Source organism: Barbus barbus, assembly GCF_936440315.1.
Source record: "Barbus barbus genome assembly, chromosome: 5".
In the NCBI taxonomy this organism is placed as follows: Eukaryota; Metazoa; Chordata; class Actinopteri; order Cypriniformes; family Cyprinidae; genus Barbus; species Barbus barbus.
In genome coordinates, this window is record NC_136733.1 from 32,227,567 (window position 1) to 32,253,541 (window position 25,975).

A 25,975-nucleotide genomic window follows, 5' to 3' on the forward strand; every position below is an offset into this window, starting at 1 on the left:
ATTTTTATTGTCAATTTGTCATTGATTAATATAAAATATATTCTGTCACATTTTCTTCATGATCAACACGACTAGTAAACAGAAAATAACAGTTTAATAAAAAAAAATTAAAATCTATTTGAGCATTAGAGCATTACGAAACCGGTGTGTTTGCATATGACCACACACAAATTCATTTAACCAATTGATGTTGTTTTCTTAGTATGAGGGCAGAGAAGATCAGTAGGAGATCTGTTGAACCTTGGGGCCTTCACCGGGAAACAAATCGATCGGTCCATCAGGAATGCATACATTCACTCGCAGGGCATTTACAAGTCCTTGCCTACCCCAAAGTTTCCGATCTGATCATCCAGTGAGAGGGCTGTAGGGAGTGTGGAGAACAACCAGGCAAGTTTATATAGTGTGCTGTGCTTGTAATAAATAACGTAAATAACATTTGACAATGAAAGCTGGAATCTTACCTTCGCTGCCTCCAAGTGTAGCCAATCTGAAAACCTCCTCAAAGCTCAGAGTCTTATGCTGAGGGTCCTGGATGGTCAGGGCTTTGGACGTGTCGAGAGTTCTTCTCATAGCATCTAGCATGGATGGAGAGTAACCTCCTGCTACATCTACAGACGGCACAGACAAAACCATAAAATGCTGAATACTGGACCTGACATGAAACTGGCAACTAACATGTATAGCTTATTATCTTTAAAGCTTTCGCTAAGAAAGAATTTCCCTCTATAATGCACAAAATGGCCTGGCAAACAACCTTACCTGTCCCCAAATCCAAGTTCACTTTGTGGTTCAAGACATTGCTCACATTTAGCATCCCACTGCAAATCCTGGGATGGTAAAAGAGACAATAAATGAGTGAAATAACATGTATTAGAATATATTAAAGCGATCTGAAAATGAATATTAATAGTAAAAGGCTTGAGGTGTTACTGTTAGGACAGTGAGAGATTGCAGATCCTGTTTCACGAAAGATCTCCAGTTCTTCATCAGTTAGGTGACAGCCATGGGCCATTACAGTCTGCATTAGTCAGTTGTCATAAATTCTAAACCAATTTCAATTCCCAAATTTAAACTTTTATGTTTCTGCAAATGTTTAATCTAACAACTGGAACAGTTTTAAAAGGTGCTTTATAATCAAAATAACTTTTCCACACATTTCAGAATAGCAATGAATGAATCATTCATTGTAGCCAGTTCATTGAAAATCCAAAACCTAAAGCTGAAATATTCTGATTTGGTTAAAATCCTCAAAGACTTTGTTCCACAAGTTTGCAACGACACTAGCGTGAGTAAATAATGAAAATTAGTAAATATTCACTTTTTTGGTGGGTGAATTATTCCTTTAAATCATAGGTCCCTTAAGTCAGAAATGGGATTTGCACTTGGTCCCAGATCAGTGAGGAAGAGTGTCATTTATTCAGAGCAGGGAGTTTGTTTGCTCAAACATATGACAATGCACTCCAGTGTACTGAACTCTTGATCACAAACTCATATTGCAAAGCACATGATTCAGAATCTCTCAAGCAAGTCCTTTACATCCACATGGCTAATGACAACAAACCAAAGAACTTAAAAAAAAACTTCAATAAAAATGTATTGGTTCATCAAATATGAGCAGCTTTATATGAATTTATTTGTTTGCCAATATACAGTTTTGTATTTTCACAAAACTGTATATTGGCAAACAGCTGCATATATTTTAAAGACTCAAACCGATTCTACAAGTTCCTCCCTATTTATTTATTTTTAAGGGCAAAGGTAGTTTGAAATATTACTACAACTTTTAAAAAGAAGAAAAAAATGTAAGTAACAACTTCATACATCCCATTACAGATGCATAGTACCTTAAGGTAAAGCAGTTTTCCAATAACCACTGTATAGAAGATTGACATTTGTTTATGTCATGCATAGACTTCAGACTTTCACACTTGGACTCTGTTGCAACACAATTCAGAACATAACTACAAAATTATACAATGAATCATTAACAAAGGTATCTATGTAGAATAATATGTATATAAACTAATATATGAGATAAAAAAAATATATGCAAAAATATATTTCATCAGGTCTTTGATGTACAGTACAATGACCATCACTGAATACCACTCACCCTATCTGTAAGCAGGTTGTGCTTGAGGTAAACATCAGTGTAGGATTTGGAGCCTGGGAACAATGTCTTCACAAGCTCCACTTCCTCTTTGTTCTCACTGATGTGACTCTATAGGTTTAATGATTGAGTTAATCATTTTACTTAGTGTCTATTAGTGATTATCTTATGATTTACAGCATATTATCTGTTAATTATTCACAACTATTGAGTATAGAATATCAGTTTATAATATTTACAGCATTCATTTATAATATTACAATTATAGTTTAGAATGAGTTATTTTTATAAAGTAAAATTGCACAGAATCTGTATTATAAATGCTGACGGAGCATGGAGTACACAAAGCTGAACACACCCATTGTTCACCTCACTATTGCCTTTTACAAGAATTATAAACATAAAGAACTTAAAGTTGTAACAGCATAACAAGTACTAAGGCCATCTGTCAATCAAAAACTCGATCTCACCTAATTCACTGAGCGGTGAGGAGGAACAGGACGGAGCGAATCGAGGAGTGACCACAGGCTTAACATTTGGGTACTAAAAGTCAGATAATATATTTTTATTTTCATATTTCACAGCCTAAAATCATTTAGGCTCGACTACTTACTGTAACACCGACTCTGACTAGACTTACATAATAAATCAATTAAATTAATGAGAATGAACCCGTTATTTACCTCCTTTTCGAGAAGCTCTTTGATGAAACTGCAAAAAACAAGAGGAAGCAGAATCATATCTTCAAGTTTAGATTACGTTTTTAACCAAATGTCAGGCATTTTGTACATTGTACATGAGGTTACTAACACTGTTGTATCAGAACAGTCCCACAAGCCTCCAAAACTCACCTCTTTTAGTCTCCTCTTTACATTCACTTGGATTTTCTTTGTACTGTGGAACTGCAGAATTGCAGTCCATGCAAACTTTACAAAGCTCTTTGTCCAAACTTATCTAGTGGAAGAGAGGCAAAATACTGTATATCAAAATCTAAAATCAATGATCAATAATTGATTCATTATCTTGTGAGTTAATGATACAGCAACATAGTGGACATAGGATTTTAAAGTAATATTAAAGTTGAGACAGAGTTATTACAACTATACTTCACAGAATGATAGGTCACAGTGCACCTCTTCTTACATAATATGAAAAAGTAAACATAAATGCAGTTACTTAACAGACTGTTAATAATAATAACTAAGAAAATGTAAACGTTTTCTAGTGTATATTATTAGTTTAGTACACACTCTCATGGTGCGTGTGGTCATGGTGATGTATGAGCAGTAGCTGGTGTCCAACACGGGAGTCTTTTGTCAGAACCATAAGAAACTAAGAAACTGGGATAAAGAAATACTGAAGCAACAATAACTTATACATAGAACACAGAGTATCCATCAGTTAATAAGTTTGGTCTATAATTAATAACAATTGGCATTAGCTGAGATACTAAAATTCATTAGGTTCTGGTTAAGTTATAGATTTGGTTTTATTTTCTATTTGCATTTTTAATAAATAAATTGAACAAAGTATTTGTAAAATGTTTTGTTTAGCTGTGCTAATTTAAGAATGAAGGTAGAAGAACCTGCTGTATTGTATGTTGGTAGAGCGTATATGAAAGAGCACATGACAGCACAACGGATGAATAATAGTTACCTTAGTTACCTCTTTGAAAAGGTTTCACATTACACTCTTGCAGTGCAAATTGCCTATGCAATGTTTTATATCAGAACAATATGTTGACGTTTGCTGGATAAATAAGTATTGTAAAGGACAATTCTTGTGCAACACTTGAGTACACATGACAGGATACATGCAATATTAGGACATTGTAGTCGCACCTGACTCCTTCAACAAACATTACAACAACATAACACTATATATAGACATAAAAGTCAATGAAACAGAACAAAATGGTTTGCATTGTACACTGCACAGAAGGCTGAAATTAAGTTACATATAATTCTATTTTGTATGCATATCATTAAACTAAGTTAGTGAGTTCTGCCATTGATAAGAGTAAAGGAAAGTGAAAATGCTATCATATAGCTGTATTCCATATGTAACCCGAATTCTGGAAATGTTGGGACTTTTTTTTAAATTTGAATAAAATGAAAACTAAAAGACTTCCAAATCACATGAGCCAATATTTTATTCACAATAGAACATAGATAACATTTAAACTGAGAAATCTTACAATTTTATGCACAAAATGAGCTCATTTCAAATTTGATGCCTGCTATAGGTCTCAAAATAGTTGGGACGGGGGCATGTTTACCATGGTGTAGCATCTCCTCTTCTTTTCAAAACAGTTTGAAGAAGTCTGGGCATCGAGGTTATGATTTTCTGGAGTTTTGGTGTTGGAATTTAGTCCCATTCTTGCCTGATATAGGTTTCCAGCTGCTGAAGAGTTCATGGTCAACTTTGATGTATTTTTCGTTTAATGATGCACCAATTGTTCTCTATAGGTGAAAGATCTGAACTGCAGGCAGGCCAGTTCAGCACCCGGTCTCTTCTACTACGAAGCCATGCTGTTATAATAGCTGCAGTATGTGGTTTTGCATTGTCCTGCTGAAATAAACAAGACCTTCCCTGAAATAAACGCCATCTGGAGTGGAGCATATATTGCTCTAAAACCTTTATATACCTTTCAGCATTCATAGTGCCTTCCAAAACATGCAAGCTGCCCATACCGTATACACTTATGCACCTCCATACCATCAGAGATGCTGACTTTTGAACTGATGACACGCTGGAAGGTCTCCCTTCTCTTTATGCCGGAGGACACGACGTCTGTGATTTCCAACAAGAATGTCAAATTTTGACTCGTCTGACCATAGAACACTTTTCCACTTTGAAACAGTTCATTTTAAATGAGCCTTGGCCCACAGGACACGACAGCACTTCTGGACCATGTTCATATATGGCTTCCTTTTTGCATGATAGAGCTTTAGTTGGCATTTGCAGATGGCACGGCAGATTGTGTTTACTGACAGTGGTTTCTGGAAGTATTCCTGGGCCCATTTAGTAATGTCAATGACAGAATTATGTGACTCATCACACGGTGAGTGATGCAGTGTCGTCTGAGGGCCCGAAGACCACGGGCATCCAACAAAGGTCTTCGGCCTTGTCCCTTACGCAGATTTCTCCAGTTTCTCTCAATCTTTTGATGATGTTATGTACTGTAGATTATGAGATTTGCAAAGCCTTTGCAATTTGACGTTGAGGAATGTTGTTTTCCACAATCTTTTTCCACACTCTTTCACAAATTAGAGAGCCTCTGCCCATCTTTACTTCTGTGAGACTCTGCCTCTCTAAGACATCCCTTTTATAGCTAATCACGTTACAGACCTGATGTCAATAAACTTAATTAGATGCTAGATGTTCTACCAACTGAATCTTTTCATAATTTCTTGCTTTTTCATCCCTTTTTCCCCCCGTGGCAACTTTTTTGAGACCTGTTGCAGGCATCAAATTTGAAATGAGTTCATTTAGTGGATAAAAGTGAAAGATTTCTCCATCTAAACATTTATGTTCTCTATGTTCTATTGTGAATAAAACATTGGCTCATGTGATTTGAAAGTCTTTAGTTTTCATTTTATTCAAAAAAACATCCAAACATTTACGGAATTTGGGTTGTAAAGGAGCTGCAGCCATTTATTCCATATAAAGAACAGCCATTGAAAGCATTTCCACAATAGAATTTGGACACAATAATTTTGATGTGGTAAAGGAGATGGTAAAGCAGTCAGAGATGTGATACAGGTCTCCCTTCTTGCTTCATAACTGTGGCTAAACCTCATGACGTAAATCCAGGATTAAAGTTACAGTTCCTCAAATTGTTCAAAAAACTGTTTATATTTGGTTTTTGTATTAGCAATCATGCATTAACTTTGCATCACAGGTGGTTCAGATGCTGCACAAAGGGCGAAACAGACTATTCTTGTTTTAAGTTCCTCAAACATCACAAGCGATGTCCCTGAAAATCTTGAAATGGTTGGCTATGATCTCATAGCATTACCTCTGCGATCACATGGTGATTCAACATGTTACCACATGTAAACTTTTTCATTAAAAAAAAGTTATTCTGTTATTCTAGATCTGTGATGGTTCTACTTCACATTAATTTTCTTTAATGCTATGTAATTACATTAGAAAAGATTACTTGTTACAAATGTGCTCATTGTGTTAATGTTGTATTGTAAAACACTTTTGCTGCTATTGATGTGGGATATGGTTAAGGTAAGGGATACTTTAAGTGGTATGGGGTAGGTTTGTATTTAAGCTGTATTTACTGAAAAAAAGATGAAAATCACAGTCAGCAGGACAGAAAACAGGACAGTGAAGGTGTAGATTTAACATTCAGCGTAATTCAGTATTTTCTAGACAGACAGCACAACATTTGCTTGTAGGTCATTTATTAATTGGACATGTTTCATCGGTACTTTCTATTTCTATTTTTCTATTTACAAAAAGACTTATGAAACATACCATCCACATAGCTTCTAAATATGAATCAGTTATTCATAAATAATATGAATGCTATCAAAATGTTTGTGTGATTTAAAAAAACAAGACTGGGTTTCGGCATATGACTGTGTCAGTTCCTGCAGGATCACAGTAATGGAAACAAACAATCACCACAGCCAACAGGAAAACATCTTGTGGGAGTCTTTCCCAATTAACAGCAAGTGAATACATGTCCAGTCCCAGTTTTCCTTGGATACACTGTTCTTTGGTTTAGCTGTTTGCTGGTAATGCATACAGAAGACTGCAAGAGTTAATTTCCTTCTGCATCTGAATCACTATCACAGTCATCATTGCTAAAGCCCATGTCATCAAAATCTTCGTCGTCCTCCTCCTCGTCTCTTTCATTCAGTCCCTTTCCTTTGTTTGGCTGGCTGGTGTCCTCTACCTCTTCTTCTTCCTTCTTGTCAAGTCTAAAAAACAAAAAGCAGACAGATACATAAACACTCTCTAAAACAACTGAATTAAAACTAAATTTTTTGGTCACAGTTAATAATAATGCACTTCAACATATATATGACAGTGATAAGTTTAATTAATCGTATTAAAGAAGCGTTCCTAATAATGCACAGCTAATAGAATAACCGAGCAGTGGAAGCAGCCTAAAAAAGTATCTTGAGGCCACAATTAAATTTACCATTACTGTGTATGTCCACAAGATGGCACATGTGCTGCACTGATATACAGTATTACTACTACTACTCTAAAACACTGTTCCAATGTTACAAAAGATGTATATTTCAAATAAACATTCTTTACTAAACTTTATATTTATCAAAGAATCCTGAAAAAGTCTCATGGCATTCAAAAAAATATTATGTATCATAAAATTGTTTTCTACATTGATAATAAAAATAACTACTATTAATAATTGAGCATCTATAAAATACTGAGCACCAAATCGGCATATTAGAATGATATCTGAAGGATCGTGTAACACTGAATACTTAAGTAATGGCTGCTGAAGATTCAGGAAAAAAAAAAAATATATATATTAAAATAGAAAACAGATTAAATCGATGCTGTACAGAATTTAAATAGTCAAACCAAAAATTATTCAGACACCAGATATAATTTTTTATAATTATTTTTACTAGTGGGTGCAAGACACAATTGTTCCTTTGTGTAAGTTAGGATAGCAAAATAAAATAAACTGTGATATATTATACCCAAAAATTCTTCATACAGTGGACTACCAGTAAAATTGACAAACATTTGGGACCAAAAATTATTCAGACACTTTGACCTGACCATGTTTTGCTTTAGTGTTTTTTCCTTAATAGCTAATGCGAACTTTTTACATCACAGACTGAACAAAATTAAGCGTTGTTTGGTAACTGGTTGATCTAATTGTGTACTTAAATTTAACAGCTGACATCTGACAGCTAGTCAACCTAATTCATTACATACCTTTCTATCAAAGTTATCTGACATTATCAAAATTAATTTGTTCTGACACAGTTCTTGTCATATTTTATTACCATTTTCTAAACTATAGCAAATAAACTGTGAGAAATGTTGAAGGTGTCTGAATAAAATGTTTTCATCATTCTCTCATTATGCAAATATACATTTATATTAAAAGTAGTGCATTATTTCTATTTTGCACATATCTGTACACACACGTTCAGTCGGAAGAGGCCTGAATCTACTTACGGAACGACAATCTCTTCCCTTTTCCCACATTTTGCACAAAGCTCCAGCTTCAGTGCACATGGCTTGCATATGATATGATATGCATCCTTCACTGTTTTCTGAAGACACTTTACACTAGAAAAGGCACAGAAACATCATTTCAGAAATGGGTTCATTGTGAAGGAGTTTATTTGCCTTTCATCTGTTGCTATGCATTAAATCCCCCCTCATCTCACCATTTTCGTGGCTGTGTAAGGGGCTTGTATTGGTTGTACTTGACTTTCCACTCTAGCACTTCTTTGCAGTGCTGGCACAGACCATCATGAACCTTTGTTTTGGCTTTCTGGTAGCATCATAGGGTAAGAATACATACAAATTCACACAAGCAACAATTTCATACACAGCGCAAAGGCTATAATATAAACTCCTAGACATCGACACTGATGCACTGTTTATTTTAGCAGGCGCTTACCTTAACATGTACGCTTGCACCGTACTTGTCATTTTTGAAGGCAGTAACATTCTGGTGTTTTTGGCCTCGCGATCGGGAAACATTTCCTTTTTGAGAACTCATTGTAACGCTAAAATACACGTAATGTATAACAGCGACAGTTTAAAACACCTAAATAAGAAACCGCGTGGCTTCGCACGTTATAGTGGTTTTTGACGCAATGCGAAAATAGCGGAAGTAAATAGCAATTGGCTAATGCTTTTCAACTTCAAACGAAAGATTTCCAACTTCACAATACAAAGCTAACGTTAAACATGGTGAGGTCTAATATTTCATTCTTGGTAGCTCAGCAAAAGTATCATTATTCTGATTTATACATCAACGACGGTAAAATCATTAATCACCATGCTATTGTTTTCTACATCGTCCGTGTGCAGCGAGGACGCGTGTGATTGGTCGAGCATATCCATCCTTTAATCTGATTGGTCGTTAGAGCGTTCATCGTTGACGTTAATATCCGGCATTCCGCAAGAAAATCAGAAGAAAGCCAGTTTTGGGCACGGGTTGGTGTGAGATGATATCACCCGTACCAGACGGATTAGATTAGACAATCTGGTCCATTTAATAACGTCACGCTTATATGAACACCGCCAGTCTTTGATCTCGTTGGCTCATGAAACACTGACCACATGTTGACAAGATCGGACGGACCAGAGGCAGCTTTTGAGGGACTCTTGATCTGGCTAAGTGGACTGAGTGATCGGTTAAAGGGAATCTCATATCTGATTCATCTAATACAGTGATTTCACCAGATCAAAGCCTTTCTGCCTTCACCAACGTCTCCAGCATCTACAGGTAAATTTTAATTAGCTAACCATGCTAATCAAATAGCTTAGCTCGCTTCAGCTGTTTCAATTAAGCTGTTATAATAGAATTAAAATGTTAACTAAGCTTATTTCAGTTAGCAAACACTTTTGATTAAATTGAGGTGAGTGTCGTTTTCTGATACCTTTATAACTATGTGGATCATGCTGTCAAATACTTAAATGCTTTATAGACGCATCTATTATAATAAACAAGTCTCTAGTATTTATTTGAATATTTCTGTGGACCAAGTGTTTGTTTAATACTTTAGGTAGAAAAAAAAATAAAAACAAAGAAAAACCTGAGTGAAAAAACCGGTAATTTTTTATTTCCCCCATAATCTGATCTTTAATAGAAATGAATATTAACCTCAGCCAATCGTTTTGGATGTCGTGTGTGTGATTATGTAATATTGTGAGGATGCTTTTTAGCTTATGCTTTCCCTTCAGTGTGATAAAGTCCTAAACACCCAAACAACAAGATGGTTTCCTGCTTAGGGTGGGGATTTGATTACCATGGGTCAGACCTGGGTCATATTCACATTGGTTTTTCACTCTGCTAGTTGGAAAAAAAAAAGTTAAATGGTTCTTTTGGTACAACACTAATGTGATGTCACCTACTTGGAGTTCATATTAAGGTGAAGTGTTTCCCAGACTCTCAGAATATTTGGAAGCAGTTATGTGGATTACTGATACTTTTTTCCAGATTTGTAAAAAACACTGCATATTTCTAAGTCGTCTTCTCAGAAACCAAAAAAATGAGGGTGATTTCAGCTGCCATGACTCAGAGATAAAGTGATCTGATCAGTGATGGCACACACGTCAAAGCCATCCTAAGAGAAGAAGTCTGAGAATCATTATTAATGACGTCAAATTAGCTAGTATTGCTTGCGCTGCAAGACTATATTGAACATTTTTGTTAATCAGTTTTTGTTTCACCCCAGATGCTGTTTTGATTGTATTCTGTATCCTAACAAAATGTGCTTTTAAAATTCAATTCAAGAACATACTTAACCATTGTATTGGACCACTAGATATTACGGTCTAGTTCAGTGGAGAATAACTAGTAGGTTTGCGGGTTTACCCATATTTAAGTAAACTATTATAGTCTTCTTTGAGTAAATATTGTTTGCATATATGGTGTGTGTGCTTAAGATGATAAAGGTGATATGTGTCATTTAGTTTGTTCTTTCTCCTATCTCCTCTGACTATGCAGATTACGCTCTTGATGCCTCACCTTTAAAAATGTAGTTTGCCCAAAAATGAATATTAAATGTTAATTTACTCCTTTGTCATCAAGCTGTATATTCAAAATTCTGTGGAACACGTTTTATGCTTTAGTTGTTAGTCCAAACAGTGAAAATCATTGAGGTTCAAAACAACATTGGACTTGACTTGAATTGTGTTCCTTAGAACAAAGTCATACAGGTTTGAAATGACATAAGGGTGAGTAATTGGAAGAATTTGAACTTTTGAACTGTCCCTTTAAGATTTATCTATTTTGTTTGTATTGTACTTTGTTTCCACCCTACTAATTTTCCAATCTGTTGTGTTTTTCTTCTCAAGTGTAGGATGAATCACCTGTCTTTGAGTGAGCTATGTTGCCTTTTCTGCTGTCCGCCGTGCCCGAGCAGAATAGCTTCCAAGCTGGCCTTCCTTCCACCGGAGCCCACTTACACCCTGATGTGTGACGAGAGCGGCAGCCGCTGGACCCTTCAGCTTTCCGAACGTGCGGATTGGCAGTACTCTGCCCGGGAGAAGGATGCCATTGAGTGCTTTATGACCCGGACATCTAGAGGGAACCGAATCGCTTGTATGTTTGTGCGATGTTCTCCAAACGCTCGCTACACCTTGTTGTTTTCCCACGGTAACGCTGTAGACTTGGGTCAGATGAGTAGCTTCTACATCGGCCTAGGCTCCCGCATCAACTGTAACGTGTTCTCCTACGACTACTCGGGCTACGGGGCAAGCTCAGGGAAGCCTTCGGAGAAGAATTTGTATGCTGATGTGGACGCTGCATGGCACGCACTTCGAACAAGGTGAGTAGTTTCTAAAAGCAAAGCATTTATTTTTTTGTATTTGGTGGATCTATTCTAACTGTTTTTCTATTGTTGTCATCAGTAACGTTCATCTGGTTTGCTTTTTGCATTTTATCTCTTACATTACATTTTCCCCATCTAAAGTAACGTTGGCCTCTGAACACACTTCCTAAGAGTGACTCTGTTCAGTATTAAATTTGTTTAAATATTTTTTTTATATATATATATATATATATATATATATATATATATATATATATATATATATATATATATATATATAAATCAAAATAACTGTTCTATTTTAATATTTCAAGATGTATATATTTTTTCCTGCTGAATTTTCAGCAGCCATTACTCCAGTCTTCAGTATTATATGAGCCTTCAGAAATTCTAATATGCTTAGTTAGTGCTCAAGAAAAATCTCGTGTAATAACTTGTTTGTTTGCTGGTTTTTATCGAATTTGTTATACTTGTATTTTATTTTATTTTTTTATTTTTGCCATGAAAATAGCCTAAGATGCTGACATGGCATTAAATAAAAATGTACTACTACTAGGTAGTGCTCAAGAAACTTTTCTTATTATCAGTGTTAAAACACTTTTGCTGGTTTTTATGGAAACCATTATTATTATTTTTTCAGGATGAATAGAAAGTTAATAGAACAGAAAAGAACACCAATTATTTGAAATTAATTTTTTGTTACTTTTTTTTTTAATCACTTGTGATCAATTTAATGCATCCTTGCTAAATAACACGGTACTGTTTGAAAAATGTTTAGTTTTTATTTTTTAACTCCTTTTTTGCTGCTAGACAGTTGTGCGGTAAAGATGGTAACCATTTATTTCCATTTAAAGTACATGTGCCATGTCTCGTTTTTTTTCTTTTTTTTTTTTTCTTATGCGTAAGGCGCTGTGTTGTTAAATATAGTTCAGCCTTTAAAAACTTGCATTGACACTCTAAGTTCTGTTCCGTTGCATACCTTCTAGCTGTGTTTGAACTCAACAATGTGCTCCTTAGGGGTTGGTTCTCACAGAACACACTTTTATATTCCAATGCATTTTTTTAGTTGTTTGTCTATGTAAAGATGCACTTCATGGACATCTTTGAGAACTGCGCCACATCTCGCTGCTTTTTCAACGGCTACGACTTTTCGGATGAAGGTTGACATTTAAAAACGCTTCTCGAGATCCTGTGTTCTTTTCCTTACTCGGGTCTACATCTCTTTAAGCGCAAGAAAATATTTTGTGTAAATAACACTTTGAAATGTGTCAAGTGAACCTACAACGATGAAATATACGGCAAACCATGAACTAGTCAGTTTTGAAAATATATAGTTTTCCACATCCCATATACTACCCATCCATTTTCTTATGGATCTGTGAAATAGGTTAGTCTGCTTCTGGTCTAGTCAGTGTTTCGGTTTGGTTTTCGGGCCAGGTCTCAAATGTTTTCAGTCGTACGTTTTGTATGGTATCTGTTGTCTTTGTCCTTGTGAATCCCAAGGGCTTGGAGGATATATTTAATATTGCCTCTACCTCTTAGACCCCATCCAAATGTCTTTTGCCATTTTTAAATGCTTACGATGAAAAATTGTGCCTTTCAGAAAGTCAAGAGTCATGTTTTGATTCAGACTGCGGTTGTTTAGATTTTTGAAGTGTGCAGAAAAAGAAAGTTTAATTTCCTCATAGTTAACAGAAGCACACATACTCGGACTGAAATGTTGTTTTTTCCCAGTGGCAGCTGGGGTTTTGACACTGTGGACAGAGAGAGCCTATCTCAAGGCCATTCACTTTACCATGTGCCCCAAATTCTTATGTCTTTCTATGTATGCGTGTCTTTTGTGGTTGCTGGTCATGTAATCGCGTGCACTTCAATGTAGCAAGATGTTGCAGCATCCTCGTTCATGCAAGAGAGAGAAAAACCTACAAAGAAGCTTTGGGCTTGTAACCACATTAATATTTTGGGTACGTTCGTGAATCAGCCACGTGCCTGTGCTGCTGCTGCTGCATCCGTATATGTGTGCATGCATGCATGTGGTGTCAGAAACCACAGCCGATGCTCTTGAATACAGTCCACACTGTTTGACAAGTCATATCCCAGAGGGCTGGGTTGTACCTCCATGAAGCAGTCCCACACTGTTTTCTGGTCAGTTTTAACGTTCCCACACATTGCCATATCAAGCTGCATCATCCCACTCAAGCACATGATTCAGATTAACATGTAGATAAACCAGTCTGACTGCCACTCTGAAGAATTAAACTTTATTTTTATTTTTTTTATACTGTTTTCACTTCTAATCCTTTGTGTGCTTCTATATGTTTGTGTAAGGTGTTCAGCGTGTTTTGAGAGAGGAGTAGGAGTAAGTAGGCCAGTCCGTCCAAATCTTGTCTCCTCCTGGGATTTTTCTTTATTCATAGAGACTTTTTTTTTTTTTTTTTTGTCTTTTTCAAGGAAAAGCTCGATAGTCCGCCATTGTATGCAGTGCTTTCCCCACCATTTCTGGAGGATAATTGGAATTTTAATCTCATTCTGTCAGAAATGCCTGCTTTTTTATATTATTTAATTATGCTCAAATAGAAGATTGCAGGATCTTGAGAATCCCAAAAAAGTGCTTTTATAGCTAACCTATGAAATGTCTTCACAGTCAAATGAGACCATGTCTCCAAACCTCTTAATTGATACTTAGCAGTGGTGTGAGAGGATTTATTTAAAAATAAGCAAAATAAAAAGTAAAATCAGCTTTTTTGTTCTTCTCTTTGTTTTGTGACCAGTGATGTATGATTTGCTATCACAAAAAGCAGCTCTTATGGCGAGTAGAACGATCACAGTTTTGATTGTCCCAAGTCGGTTTACTTCAGTTAGGGATGCAGCGATACCATTTATTTTTTTTTTCAAGTTCGATCCGATACCGAAAATTCTGAGTATCTTCCGATACAATTATTTATTTATTTTTTTTTTTTTTTTTTTTTAAATACATCAATGTAGAATTTCTTTACTTCTCTGTGTTGACCTGATCGTCAAGGAAAAAATATATAATCCTAATCTATGACACAAATACTAATATAAACTAGGCCGGTGGATATTTCAGCAGCAAAAGGTACTCTAGAAAAATCACGGGTGCACAATTTTGTAAAATCGAGTAAAACATTTTTATTTGCAAATAAAAGTGAATGTGTAGGACTAAATCTGGTAAAATGTTAACACATTGCTCTTTGTGTTGTAAAATGCATTCATGAAAAAACAAGTAAATATTTATTATTATTATTATTATTATTATTATTATATATATATATATATATATATATAAGTAAAAGACATTTATTTTAAATGTATAGCACAGTAATGAAGGCAGCAACATATCTTTGATTCAATCTTTCATTGCGCAGAAAAGTATTATAATACGAAAGACTCCAATCCAGAGCAGCACAAAGCGCTTATGCGCATCCCGTGCGCAGAATGATGCGCTTGAAACAACACGGAGTCACAGCGTTCAGGCTGCGCAGCCCTCCCAATCCGCACAGAAAAGTTCTAAGCACAAAGGGAAGAGATATTGATGCGTAGTGTATTAAATCTGTGCGTTAGTTTATTGAGCCTTTTCTTTTAACAGTTGTAAACCTCAGTTACTGTGCGCTCTTGAAGAGAGTTTAATCGTCTTGACTGTAGTAACCGAACGCAGCAAGCAGTTTGATTGCTGAATGGAGGATGACAGACAGCCGTGGCGGAAAGAAGAGTTGAACTTTGAATTTAACGACTTAGATATTCATCTGTACCTCACATTAAACTATGGAATGGCTTCAGAGCACTTGGACTTTGACTTTATGGTGCTTTATAATGTTTTTGTGCTTTCTTGGGGCTTAACAATAACACAATCGTATAAGCACAGTATCGGATTTGGATTGGTCTCGTCTGACGAAAATGATACGGCTCCGATACCAATACTGAGTATCGGATCGATGCATCCCTAGTCCTGATCACTCTGTCTTGGACTATTTTATGATGCATGTCTAACTGTATGTTTATTCTGCTTATCACATGGCTACTTTAAATTAACATTAAATATAATATTTGACTTATGTGAGAAGAAACTCGTAGACTGTACAGCAGGTGTACCCAATCCTGGAGATCTACCTTACTGCAAAGTTTAGCTCTAACCCTGATCAAACACACCTCAGCCAGCTAATAAAGTCTTCAGGAGGACTTGATAATTATACACCGGTGTGTTGGATCAGGGCTGGAGTTGAACTGATCCGGTAGGTCAATCTTGGAACCGGATTGGGCATCCATCCTTACTGTACAGTATAGAAAATTAGTTTTCACAATGATCAGTTACAACTTGAAGGACATTTATAAAAAATATTTGGCTGAAACCTCGTGACCTATGGTCTTCTTATTAGTATTTAAATCGAATCCATAATTTTTGCCCCCTTGACCTGGTTAATAATTTTTCGTGTTGTGTTAGTGTGGGAATTCTGGCTGATGAAGATAAACCAATAAGTATTCAATTAGCATAGCAGCTCATTCCAACAGGTGTTTTAAAGGTCGAAACAGAAGTAGGGATTTCTTTTTTATTTTTTCCATGTTGCGATGTACACTTACATGTGTCTGATTATTGAAAAAGGAAAAAAACATCAGAAGGGACATTACAGTGGCCCAGTAGTGCACAACATGACAATCTCCACAACACAAAGGTAACAAGCTGCAACACAATGAAATTAGTCCTATGCTTTGCGTTGTGGCAATTTTGTGTTGTGGAGATTACGTTATATTGTGCACAACTGGGCCATCATGGGATGTGGTTCGATCCATCGGTTGTTGAATGAGCTTGCGTGTAATGCCCACATCCCAATGTCAATTGAGAAGGAGCTAAATGGTTGGAGAAGTCCGGCATACGTCTTCAGAAAGAAGTCTGGCATTTTACTGGTAGATAAGGTTATGACAGTTTCATTTAAAGATTATAAAGTAAAAAAACATTTGACTTGTTAATCATAAACATGCATTATAAACAGGATCTATGTTTATTTTATGCACATTTCACTGAGGAACCTATAATCTGTTGCCATTATTTTAATATGGTACTTGAAGATGGTCAGACTCTATTGGCTGATAACCAATATGGTACCAATACATTGTAAACCCATGGTGACGTCCTAGTCAAGCTTCATGTTTTTGTAGGTCCACAGTCAGTGCAGACCCTGCTACAGGGAAAATTCCATGCCAAACCACACTCATCAAGATCAGGATGAACTGTTATGTTAGTGTGGCACAGTCACACATTTCTGTCTGCTCAGCCAGGTGAGTCAATGTTGAAACATCAGGTGGGGCTGATACACACACACACACACACACACACACATGCACAGATCTGTTAAGCATTTACAAGAAAAGCGGATGGCACTGGGAACTCCAGTGCAATGATTTGGCGCCACCTGCATGACTTGACTTGGGCCAGGTTCATATCCAAGGAGTTGGTCCGGATGCGACCATCTGTTATCACAGCTAGCCATTGCAGTCAGCTAGTTTGTGTGCATTTCCATATAGGTATTTGCAACCAGACTTGGTAGTGTATGTAAACTTCTATCAAACAACCATCTGGTTTTGTCTGCAAAACGGTAGTGACGTGTATTTTCTTCCACATCCAAATGTCTGAGACCATTCCGGTTGAAGGAAGAAGCAAAGGAAATGGCTTTTGTCTTCATCCTCCAAAAATGATGACTTTGATGTCATAAAGGAAAGGCCACGGAAGCCAGCAGTAGCAGCTGTATTGAATAAGACCCCTGTGCCCCCCTTCCTTACATAATGACCATTGTGCTTGTGTATTTTTGGGCTGAGAGCTGAGTTGCAGCTCATTCAAGAAGCCTGCGAGAAATCTGTCAGTCTTTCACAGAGCACAGCTCCCGGTGAGGGGGGAGGTGCCAGTAGCAAGTTCTCAAAGTCAAATATTGATTGGTTGCCTAGCAACTGATTCCCATGGAGCCCTGGAAGGACAAGCCCGATTGCAGTCATTGCAACATTGTCTACCCAGGAAGTGAAAAATAAATTCCTGATGGTGTCACACCACAGGTTGTGTATCACTTTAGAGTTTCTGTCAGCCAGCTGCTTTATTAATGTGTTAAAGGTGATCTGGTGGTGTTTATTTATTTACTTTTTAATCTGTGCAATAGTCATTTTAACACGCTCAAAACTGTGGAGATGATGGTGGACTTCAGGATAAACCCCCCTGCTCTCCCCCCACTCACCATCATGAACCGCACTGTGACTGCAGTGGAGTCATTCAGATTCCTGGGCACCACAATTTCTCAGGACCTGAAGTGGAACAATCAGATTGAGTCCATTATGAAAAAGGCTCAGCAGAGGTTGTACTTCCTTCGCCAGCTGAGTTCAATCCACTTGTAGTAAATGTACCGAACTAAAAACGAAGCTTCACTTAGCATTCATGCAATCATTTTAAACGTCAAATCTAAAGATGCAAAACACAAGCCGTAAGGCAAAGTTAACCTGGTTAAAACAGTGAACCAGTTTTATTTATGGAAACGGAATTAAATTTTTTTTTTTTTTTTTTTTTTTTTTTTTTTTAATGGCATACCAGTACAAGTGCCTAAGCAAGGGACATAGTGTTGTTAATTTAGAGGAGATCCCTGTTAAATGCATACACTTCTGACTAATGGTTGGAAACCTTTTAATAACACAACTAATTCTTTAACTGGGCAAATAAACCAACTGTAAGTGGCCATTAACAGAAGCGAGAGACTCTGATGAACGCAAAGAAGAGACAAATACTGTAGCTGGCAGATCAAGCTCACTGTTCACCATGTGCAAAATATAGGAAGAAAATTCTAAATGCTGAATTGGGGGTTTATTTGAATGTAAAGGGGACTGACTGTCTTCAGAAAAGTTTTCAGCCCATCTGCCGTTTGTTTCATTTAGATGTTTTATGTAGGAAAATATCACAAAGCTAAGGTCAGACCAACCTGTTTTAGCAGAGCCGATCCTCCCTGTACGCAAACTGCGTAGGGCCCTCAAAACACCAGAGGGGCCCCCTTGCTCTCAAAGATTTAATTTTAGTTTAATTTTTGAATTTGGCCAGTGGTTATGAAAACATGAATGTTCATTTCTATTAATGTGGTGCTACGTAAAAATCTGTGAAATCATGTAACGTGAATGTCATACAGTCTCTTGCTTGAGACAAAAAAAAAAAGTTGAAAGCGTACCGAGCCCTGGAAAAGATACTGTTTCTCAAACGCTTTCTGTGAGCGGGATTCAACACTGAGTGAACACAAAGGCATTTCATTCATTCATAACTACCCTCCGCCGACACAGTTTTCCGTAGGGCCCCCAAAAGTCTAGGATTGGCACTTTGTTTTAGCTATAAATTAAAATTATACAATCTAATTTACATCAAAAACTGCTCATGCTATATGTAGCATGTTTGTTTAGATCGTGATTAAAATGCAGTGTTTCTGTCATTATTAATCACAATGCATGAAACAAAGGCACAGTCAGGGGAAAAAAACGTGATAAACTGTTAAACTGCTAGAAACCTAAAAAAAACAGATTTTTGGTCAAACCGGAGAAGTACAGGCACATCTCAAAAAATTAGAATATCGTGAAAAAGGTTAATATTTTTTGTCACTCATTTCATAAAGTGAAACCCATATATTATATAGATTCATTACACAGAGTGAAATATTTCAAGCCGTTATTTCTTGAAATTGATTATGGCTTACAGATAATGAAAACCCAAAATTAAGTGTCTCAGAAAATTAGAATATTACATAAGATCAATAAAGTATATTTTAAACAAATGTCAGGCTTCTGAAAGGTATGTTCATTTCTGTCTCATTTCATGTTCATATGCACTCAGTACTTGGTTGGGCCTCCTTTTGCATGAATTACTGCCTCAATACGGCGTGGCATGGAGTCGATCAGTCTGTGGCACTGCTCAGATGTAATGGAAGCCCAGGTTGCTTTGATAGTGGCCTTCAGGTCATCTGCATTGTTGGGTCTGGTGTCTCTCATCTTCCTCTTGACAATACCATGTCAGGCGAGTTTGCTGGCCAATCAAGCACAGTAACACCATGGTCATTGAACCAGCTTTTGGTACCTTTGGCAGTGTGGGCAGGTGCCAAGTCCTTCTGAAAAATGAAATCCGCATCTCCATAAAGCTTGTCAGCAGAAGGAAGCCTGAAGTGCTCTAAAATTTCCAGGTAGATGGCTGCGCTGACTGTGGACTTCAGAAAACACAGTGGACCAACACCAGCAGATGACATGGCAGCCCAAATCATCACTGACTGTGGAAACTTCACACTGGACTTCAAGCAACATGGATTCTGTGCCTCTCCACTCTTCCTCCAGACTCTGGGACCTTGATTTCCAAATGAAATGCAATATTTACTTTCATCTGAAAAGAGGACTTTGGACCACTGAGCAACAGTCCAGTTCTTTTTCTTCACAGCCTAGGTAAGACGCTTCTGACGTTGTCTCTGGTTCAGATGTGGCTTGGTAGCCCTTCTCCTGAAGACGTCTGAGCGTGGTGACTCTTGATGCACTGACTACAGCTTCAGTCCACTCCTTGTGAAGCTCTCACAAATGTTTGAATCAGCTTTGCTTGACAGTATTCTCAAGCTTGCGGTCATCCCTATTGCTTGTGCACCTTTTCCTACCCAAATTCTTCCTTCCAGTCAACTTTGCATTTAATATGCTTTGATACAGCACTCTGTGAACAGCCACACCTTTCAGTAATGACCCTCTGTGACTTACCCTCTTTGTGGAGGGCGTCAATGTTCGTCTTCTGGACCATTGCCAAGTCAGCAGTCTTCCCCATTATTGTGGTTTCAAAGAACAAGAGATACCTGGAACTTATACTGTAAGGGCAGTCATTAATTGAAACTCAAATGTAAATATACTAATTTTTGACTTTCTTGAGCTGAAAGCTCTAATCATCAAAATTAAAACAAAGACTTTTGAAATGTTTTACTTTACATGTAATGAATCTAAAATATTTGAAAGTTTCACTTTTTGAAATGGGTTACAAGAAAAAGAACTTTCACGATATTCAAATTTTTTTTTAGATTGTACCTGTACTAGGATAAGTTTTGCCAACTTACCTAAACAGGCTGAATTCACCTGAACTGAATGTAGCTCCTGTGATGGGAAGAACCAGGTATGCTTGAACATTGTCTAACCAAGGTTCGGATGGCAGTGTTAACGTTTATTCAAATGAACCGCACTAACAGAGCAATTGCACCAGAGTTCATTTTAATCAAACCAAACCAAACCAGCCAGCTGTAAATGCATTTTAAGGCATTGTTCACTGATTGTCTAACGCTCTCCCAAAGCTCATGTCTAACCCGTGTGCAGAATTCCAGAGCAGGTTGAGTTTTGGTCTTTTCCGCACACAATTTGTTTTATGGCTTCAGAAGGCTTAAAAATAGTGCTATAGAGCTTAATTTATTTTTATTTATTTTATTTAAACTTAACAGGCTGGATCACTATTAACTGCCAATGCCAAGAGCTGTTCTTAAATTTAACTTGTTCATTGGAAAAAAAAACAATGTCAGGCTGTCACAACTTCTTTCTCTTATCCTTGAACTTCGATTCTGTCGTTCTCCAGAACACATTCCACCTTCTCTCACATGACCTCATGGAGTAATGTAGAATCATGTGATTTTATTTTTTCCATCCCTGAGGACAAAATTGATGACTGTATTGGTCTCAGTGGCTCACTGTATGTGGATGAACTGTAATTTATAATGTTACGTGTGAGGTCCGCTTGTGCTCAGATGTAAATATTTATATTGGTTTTGGTCTCACAGTTCCAATTTTCAGTTTCAACTTCAAGCCTGTTCGGTGTCTGCCACCAAGACAGCAGTCAAGTGTGTTAGCTAGAGAACTGAAAGCAGCATTCTTAATGCATTGCAGTGCTGTGTAATTGCACAATGTGCATTATAAGTCATTTCATGTTTGTATAATGTGTTGCTAAAGGATTATCAGTACATGTCCTACTTTGTCACTTCTGTCTACATCCCTGTTTGTGGCAGTACAGTCAGCTGAATAAGTGATCATGTGCTTTAAGGCATAGAATGCGTACACAGCGCATTCTATGCCTTAAATACCGCTGGATAACCAGCGTTCTGTTAGTCACGTTGGCATTTGCTGATTTTAAGTACAAATGTTCCTGCTAGCATCACTGTACAAAGGAAATGAAACTGAGAAACCTGGTTTCTTGCATCTTACTGGGTTCCTTGAAAGCAACTGCTCTTATTGCTTTTTAATACAGCCAGTAATCAACTCATCACTGTTATGCGGTGAACTAAAATGCTTCTGATGGCATTAAGTTCACTATTCTTTAGTTACCATACTCTGAATGCATATTGTATTAAAAATTGCATTCATTTATTTAACTTTATTAACATTTTCTTCATGTACTAATGTATTTATTTATTTTCAATTTTTTTATTATATTTATTACATTTTTATATATAAAATAACTCACTTGTAGCATAATTGGTTTTCCTTTTTTTTTTTTTTTTTTTGACTAAATTAAAATTTTCTACAGAAAATCAACTAGAATTTTTCTATCTGTATTTAATTTTTCTGTCTAAAAATACATAAGAGAATGTTCTTTTTTCCTTTTTTATTTAAAGTGAACTTCCCCTTTAAGCAATCACTTGATGAAATGTGATGAAATAGAGACCGTTGACTGCGAGCAGCTCGACTTGCAGGAAAAGTTTGATTTAATGACTCTCTGTTCTAGTATCAGCTCTTACATTTTGGCTCACGCCTATGCCTTTTTGTAAAAGCAATAACACTTAAGTTGGGCATGTCAATTAAGGTTACGTAATGTATATGAACAGCGTTTCAGAAGATTCAGTCATTCACGTTAACCACCAAAAACCAAGGCCACTTCCCAGTTTGTCTGGTTTTGAAAGTAGGTTAAACCACCTGTACCTTTGATTCATGATAATTGTGTTCTGATCGCAGCATCATCAGAGAGTGTAGGTGTGCATTAACTCATCATTCGAATGTGGTGTTCTAGGTACGGGATCAGGCCAGAGAACGTGATCATTTATGGCCAAAGTATCGGTACAGTCCCTTCGGTGGATCTGGCCTCACGATACGAGAGCGCTGCTGTCATCCTCCACTCCCCTCTGACCTCAGGCATGCGGGTGGCTTTTCCTGACACCAAGAAGACGTACTGCTTTGATGCATTCCCCAAGTGAGTCTCTATCTTTTACTTGCCTGCTTTTCCTTTTTTCTCGTTTATCAGTCTCACATTTTGTGTAGTACCTCATACCAATTAGACACGTACATGCATGTTTACTCGTGTTTTGCTTTGAGCAGCCATGTTGTGGAGAAGGCACCTGGTTGGTTGTTTCATCTGTTTTCTGCCCCTTAGCTACTGTTGCTATTGTGTGCCCTCTAGTGACAAATATTTTCCAACAAGTAGTTCAGTGTTTGTTTTTATACATGCACTACCATAAAATAAAAACTTTTATTCAACAATGTGCATTAAATTGATCAAATCAAATGCAACAGATTTTATATTTTAATAAGAAATTAAATTCTATTGTGCCATTATTACATTTTAAAATTTATTATAATAGGGAATTTTTTTTATTATTTTTTTTATAGTAATATAATAATGAGCCTTGGTAAACAATCTTAACAACCTCAAACTTTTGATGTTTTATTACTTTTTGCAGACTGCTGTAAATTATAAAAAAGTGCATTATAAAAAAGCAAATGTGTGCAATTTAGTATTGTAAAATAATTGAAATTAGCTAATTTTTTTATTAATGCATATTATTGACCAGCCGGTAAGTCAGGAATAAATTTCAGATAGATACTTAGAAAGATAAAAGTCTTATGAAATGCTTTATAGAGACAAAGAATGTGCATTAAATTTTTTTTCTTTTTTTTTTGTCTTCAATGGAGAAAAGTGATACAGCCAAAGAAAAATACTTGACATCCAAAAAAAAGCTCTTTCATACTCAGAATCAATGTTACTCTCTCATGTAGAAATTACTTTACAAATCAGAATGTCTAAACAACATTGTACGAAAGAACCCTCTATTCATGTGTTTTTGTATTTTTTTTTTTTTCCTCAGCATTGATAAAATCTCTAAAGTCACTTCACCGGTGCTGGTGATCCATGGTACGGAGGATGAGGTGATTGATTTTTCCCATGGACTGGCCCTTTATGATCGTTGCCAGCGGCCCGTGGAGCCGCTGTGGGTGGAGGGTGCGGGACACAACGACGTTGAGCTGTATGGACAGTACCTGGAGCGCTTGAAACAGTTTGTGGCTCACGAACTTGTAAACTGATAGATGGACCTCAAGATCAGGACTCGCATTACTTGATGAACATACCCCTGGTGCCCAGCAGGCGACTGTGAACTTGACAACTGTTTTCTCACCTGTTTTTTATTTTTTTGGGTTATTTTTCTAATTAAGTTGCACTTCTCCACAGGTAATAGGAGATGTGCCTTTACTGCCTTTCGTAGGGGTGTGTTTGTGTTACTGTACTTCTACCGCTGTGAGCGGAGTCGTCGGGTGTTTCGGTGACCCGACTCTGTGTCTTGATACTATGTACTAAAGAATCAAGCCCATTCTATAAATCCAGTTTTTGTTTTGCTGTATGCATGTAATCATGTACACAGAGTACTGTACAAATGCAGCATTCTGACACAAATAATTGCCATACAAGTGATGCCAAATAATATTAAACTCTGATGCATTACTTTGTGTGTACATGTTTCTAAAACATACCTACAATATGTATAATCTATATGAAATTTCTTTTTTTTTCCTTTTTCCTCCATGTACTCTCACTTGTCTGTGTTTTGCTCTTAAGTGTATTCTGTCCTAGATCTTTAAAACAATGCTGGACAAAATGACAGTAATATGTTTTAACTTTCAAATAAACAAATAAATAGACTTTTCAAATAAAGAGACATGTTTGTAGCTTACAATAGCCCAAAGGAAACACACACCTGCTCAAACAGCATTAGTGATATTGGTAACAATCCAGTCATCTCCTTTTTTTTTTTTTTTAATGGAAATAATCCATCAGACCTCTTGGTTACACACACACACTGAACTTAACTCTTGATTCTGTTTGGAGTCATTGCTTTTATTCAAATGTAATTTATACCATCTTGTGTCTCAGATGAAATGCACACAACTTTTGTTGTTTTGCGCCATGATAAGGCTGTTACTTAGGACACTGCTGCTGAATTTAGGCAGTGACATTTAGTTGCTTTTTAGAGGCGCACTGGACACGGTGATAAGAGTTTCGAAGGATGGGATTTAATGCCTGTATATGAAACATATATGCTCTAAAGTCGATCTTAGTACTTCTCAAATGTGAAAGAGGACTGTCACCCTGTTCCACTTTGTAAATAACCTTCGTTTGGATGGTGCTTTTTTAATTTCCTGAATGACTGTACTATGAAACTGATGATAATGTTATTACCAATGTAAATCGATTTATTATAATATTATGTATGGCACTGAATAGATTTTAACTGGTCAGAATTTTTCCAGATGTGTTGTTTTTCTGTTTTTGTAAACACCCATTGTAAAAGAATATTGCTTATACTGTATGTAATTATGATCTTGAATAGTTATACAAAATTGGAAGTAAACATGTATTTCAGAGACTAAAGAGCTAAAAGAAATAAAATCCAGTTGTGGTAGTATTGACCTCTTGTGGTGATTAACATTTTCTTTAAGAAAGATGACATCCTACAGTCCTACCCGTTTAGTAACCATCCAGGTTTCCATTAGGATTATCAGGGCATAGTCAGATTAAGTCAAGATGGAATGTCTTTATAAAGCTCTTTATCTTACTAAGTTTCAATTTATTTATATAGCACATGTAAAAAGAATATAAAATCAGCACAACTAAACAATTGAACGGGGTCTCGCCCTATAAAATATATTAAAAACACAAGACAAACAAAAAATATGAACCCATAAAAACTAGGCAAAAACCATAATAGAAAATTATAAACCAGAGAAAAAATGTTTTTAGGAGAGATTTAAAAGTGAACAGAGAGGGTGCAAGCCTGATCTTTAAAGGGAGGCAATTCCACAACACCGAGAAAGCTCGATCCCCTCTACGTTTGAGAGGATTGTGGGACTAGAAGAAGGTTCTGATCACTGGATCTTAAACATCTGGAGGGAGTATATAGGTACAGCAATTCGGATAAATAAGTTGGAGCTAGATCGTGTAAAGATTTATATACGTATAAACGGATTTTAAAGTAAATTCTGAATTGAATAGGCAGCCAATGAAGGGTCTGCAGAATGGGAGTAATGTGAGCGCTTTTCCGGCTATTATGAA

The 25,975-nt window shown here is 36.6% G+C and overlaps 2 protein-coding genes and 1 pseudogene across 5 annotated transcripts; 1 reads left to right on the plus strand and 2 right to left on the minus strand.

The window, feature by feature from the left end:
• Window positions 1-219: 219 nt before the first annotated feature.
• On the minus strand, window positions 220-3,436 carry LOC306869501 (guanine deaminase-like; annotated as a pseudogene). Its single transcript has 9 exons — window positions 3,361-3,436; window positions 2,958-3,064; window positions 2,794-2,821; window positions 2,547-2,653; window positions 2,114-2,221; window positions 921-1,018; window positions 760-827; window positions 462-608; window positions 220-361 (listed from the first exon to the last, which is right to left on the minus strand). The product of its transcript is annotated as a guanine deaminase-like (transcript).
• A 2,252-nt stretch (window positions 3,437-5,688) lies between these two features.
• Window positions 5,689-9,156, minus strand: LOC306869373 (uncharacterized protein C9orf85 homolog). Its single transcript, XM_079416131.1, has 4 exons — window positions 8,745-9,156; window positions 8,509-8,615; window positions 8,294-8,407; window positions 5,689-7,050 (listed from the first exon to the last, which is right to left on the minus strand). Exons 1-4 carry the CDS (start codon window positions 8,844-8,846, stop codon window positions 6,891-6,893), a joined length of 483 nt encoding a protein of 160 aa, XP_079272257.1. The 5' UTR covers window positions 8,847-9,156; the 3' UTR covers window positions 5,689-6,890.
• Window positions 8,516-25,330, plus strand: LOC306869372 (alpha/beta hydrolase domain-containing protein 17B). Of its 3 annotated transcripts, none has more exons than XM_079416129.1 (4): window positions 8,516-8,631; window positions 11,153-11,625; window positions 22,664-22,843; window positions 23,736-25,330. In XM_079416129.1, the coding sequence occupies exons 2-4, from the start codon at window positions 11,159-11,161 to the stop codon at window positions 23,950-23,952; spliced, it is 864 nt and encodes a 287-aa protein (XP_079272255.1). In that variant the 5' UTR covers window positions 8,516-8,631; window positions 11,153-11,158; the 3' UTR covers window positions 23,953-25,330. The 3 variants fall into 3 exon arrangements, with proteins under 3 accessions (XP_079272255.1, XP_079272256.1, XP_079272254.1); XM_079416130.1 differs by having other exon boundaries at window positions 8,535-9,578; window positions 11,158-11,625; XM_079416128.1 differs by lacking the exon at window positions 8,516-8,631 and adding an exon at window positions 8,776-9,578 and having other exon boundaries at window positions 23,736-25,327.
• The last annotated feature ends 645 nt before the right edge of the window (window positions 25,331-25,975 follow it).

What these genes read in the sequence shown, in the direction of transcription:
- LOC306869373 (XM_079416131.1), bottom strand. Translation starts at nt 8,846, where the DNA reads ATGAGTTCTCAAAAAGGAAATGTTTCCCGATCGCGAGGCCAAAAACAC. An exon ending in GTGCAAGCGTACATGTTAAG is followed by an intron (nt 8,616 to 8,744) that starts GTAAGCGCCTGC and finishes TGATGCTACCAG; the next exon opens with AAAGCCAAAACAAAGGTTCA. An exon ending in AGGGAAGAGATTGTCGTTCC is followed by an intron (nt 7,051 to 8,293) that starts GTAAGTAGATTC and finishes TTTGTTTTTTAG; the next exon opens with ACTTGACAAGAAGGAAGAAG.
- LOC306869372 (XM_079416129.1), top strand. Translation starts at nt 11,159, where the DNA reads ATGAATCACCTGTCTTTGAGTGAGCTATGTTGCCTTTTCTGCTGTCCG. An exon ending in TGGCACGCACTTCGAACAAG is followed by an intron (nt 11,626 to 22,663) that starts GTGAGTAGTTTC and finishes GTGGTGTTCTAG; the next exon opens with GTACGGGATCAGGCCAGAGA. An exon ending in TGCTTTGATGCATTCCCCAA is followed by an intron (nt 22,844 to 23,735) that starts GTGAGTCTCTAT and finishes TTTTTTCCTCAG; the next exon opens with CATTGATAAAATCTCTAAAG.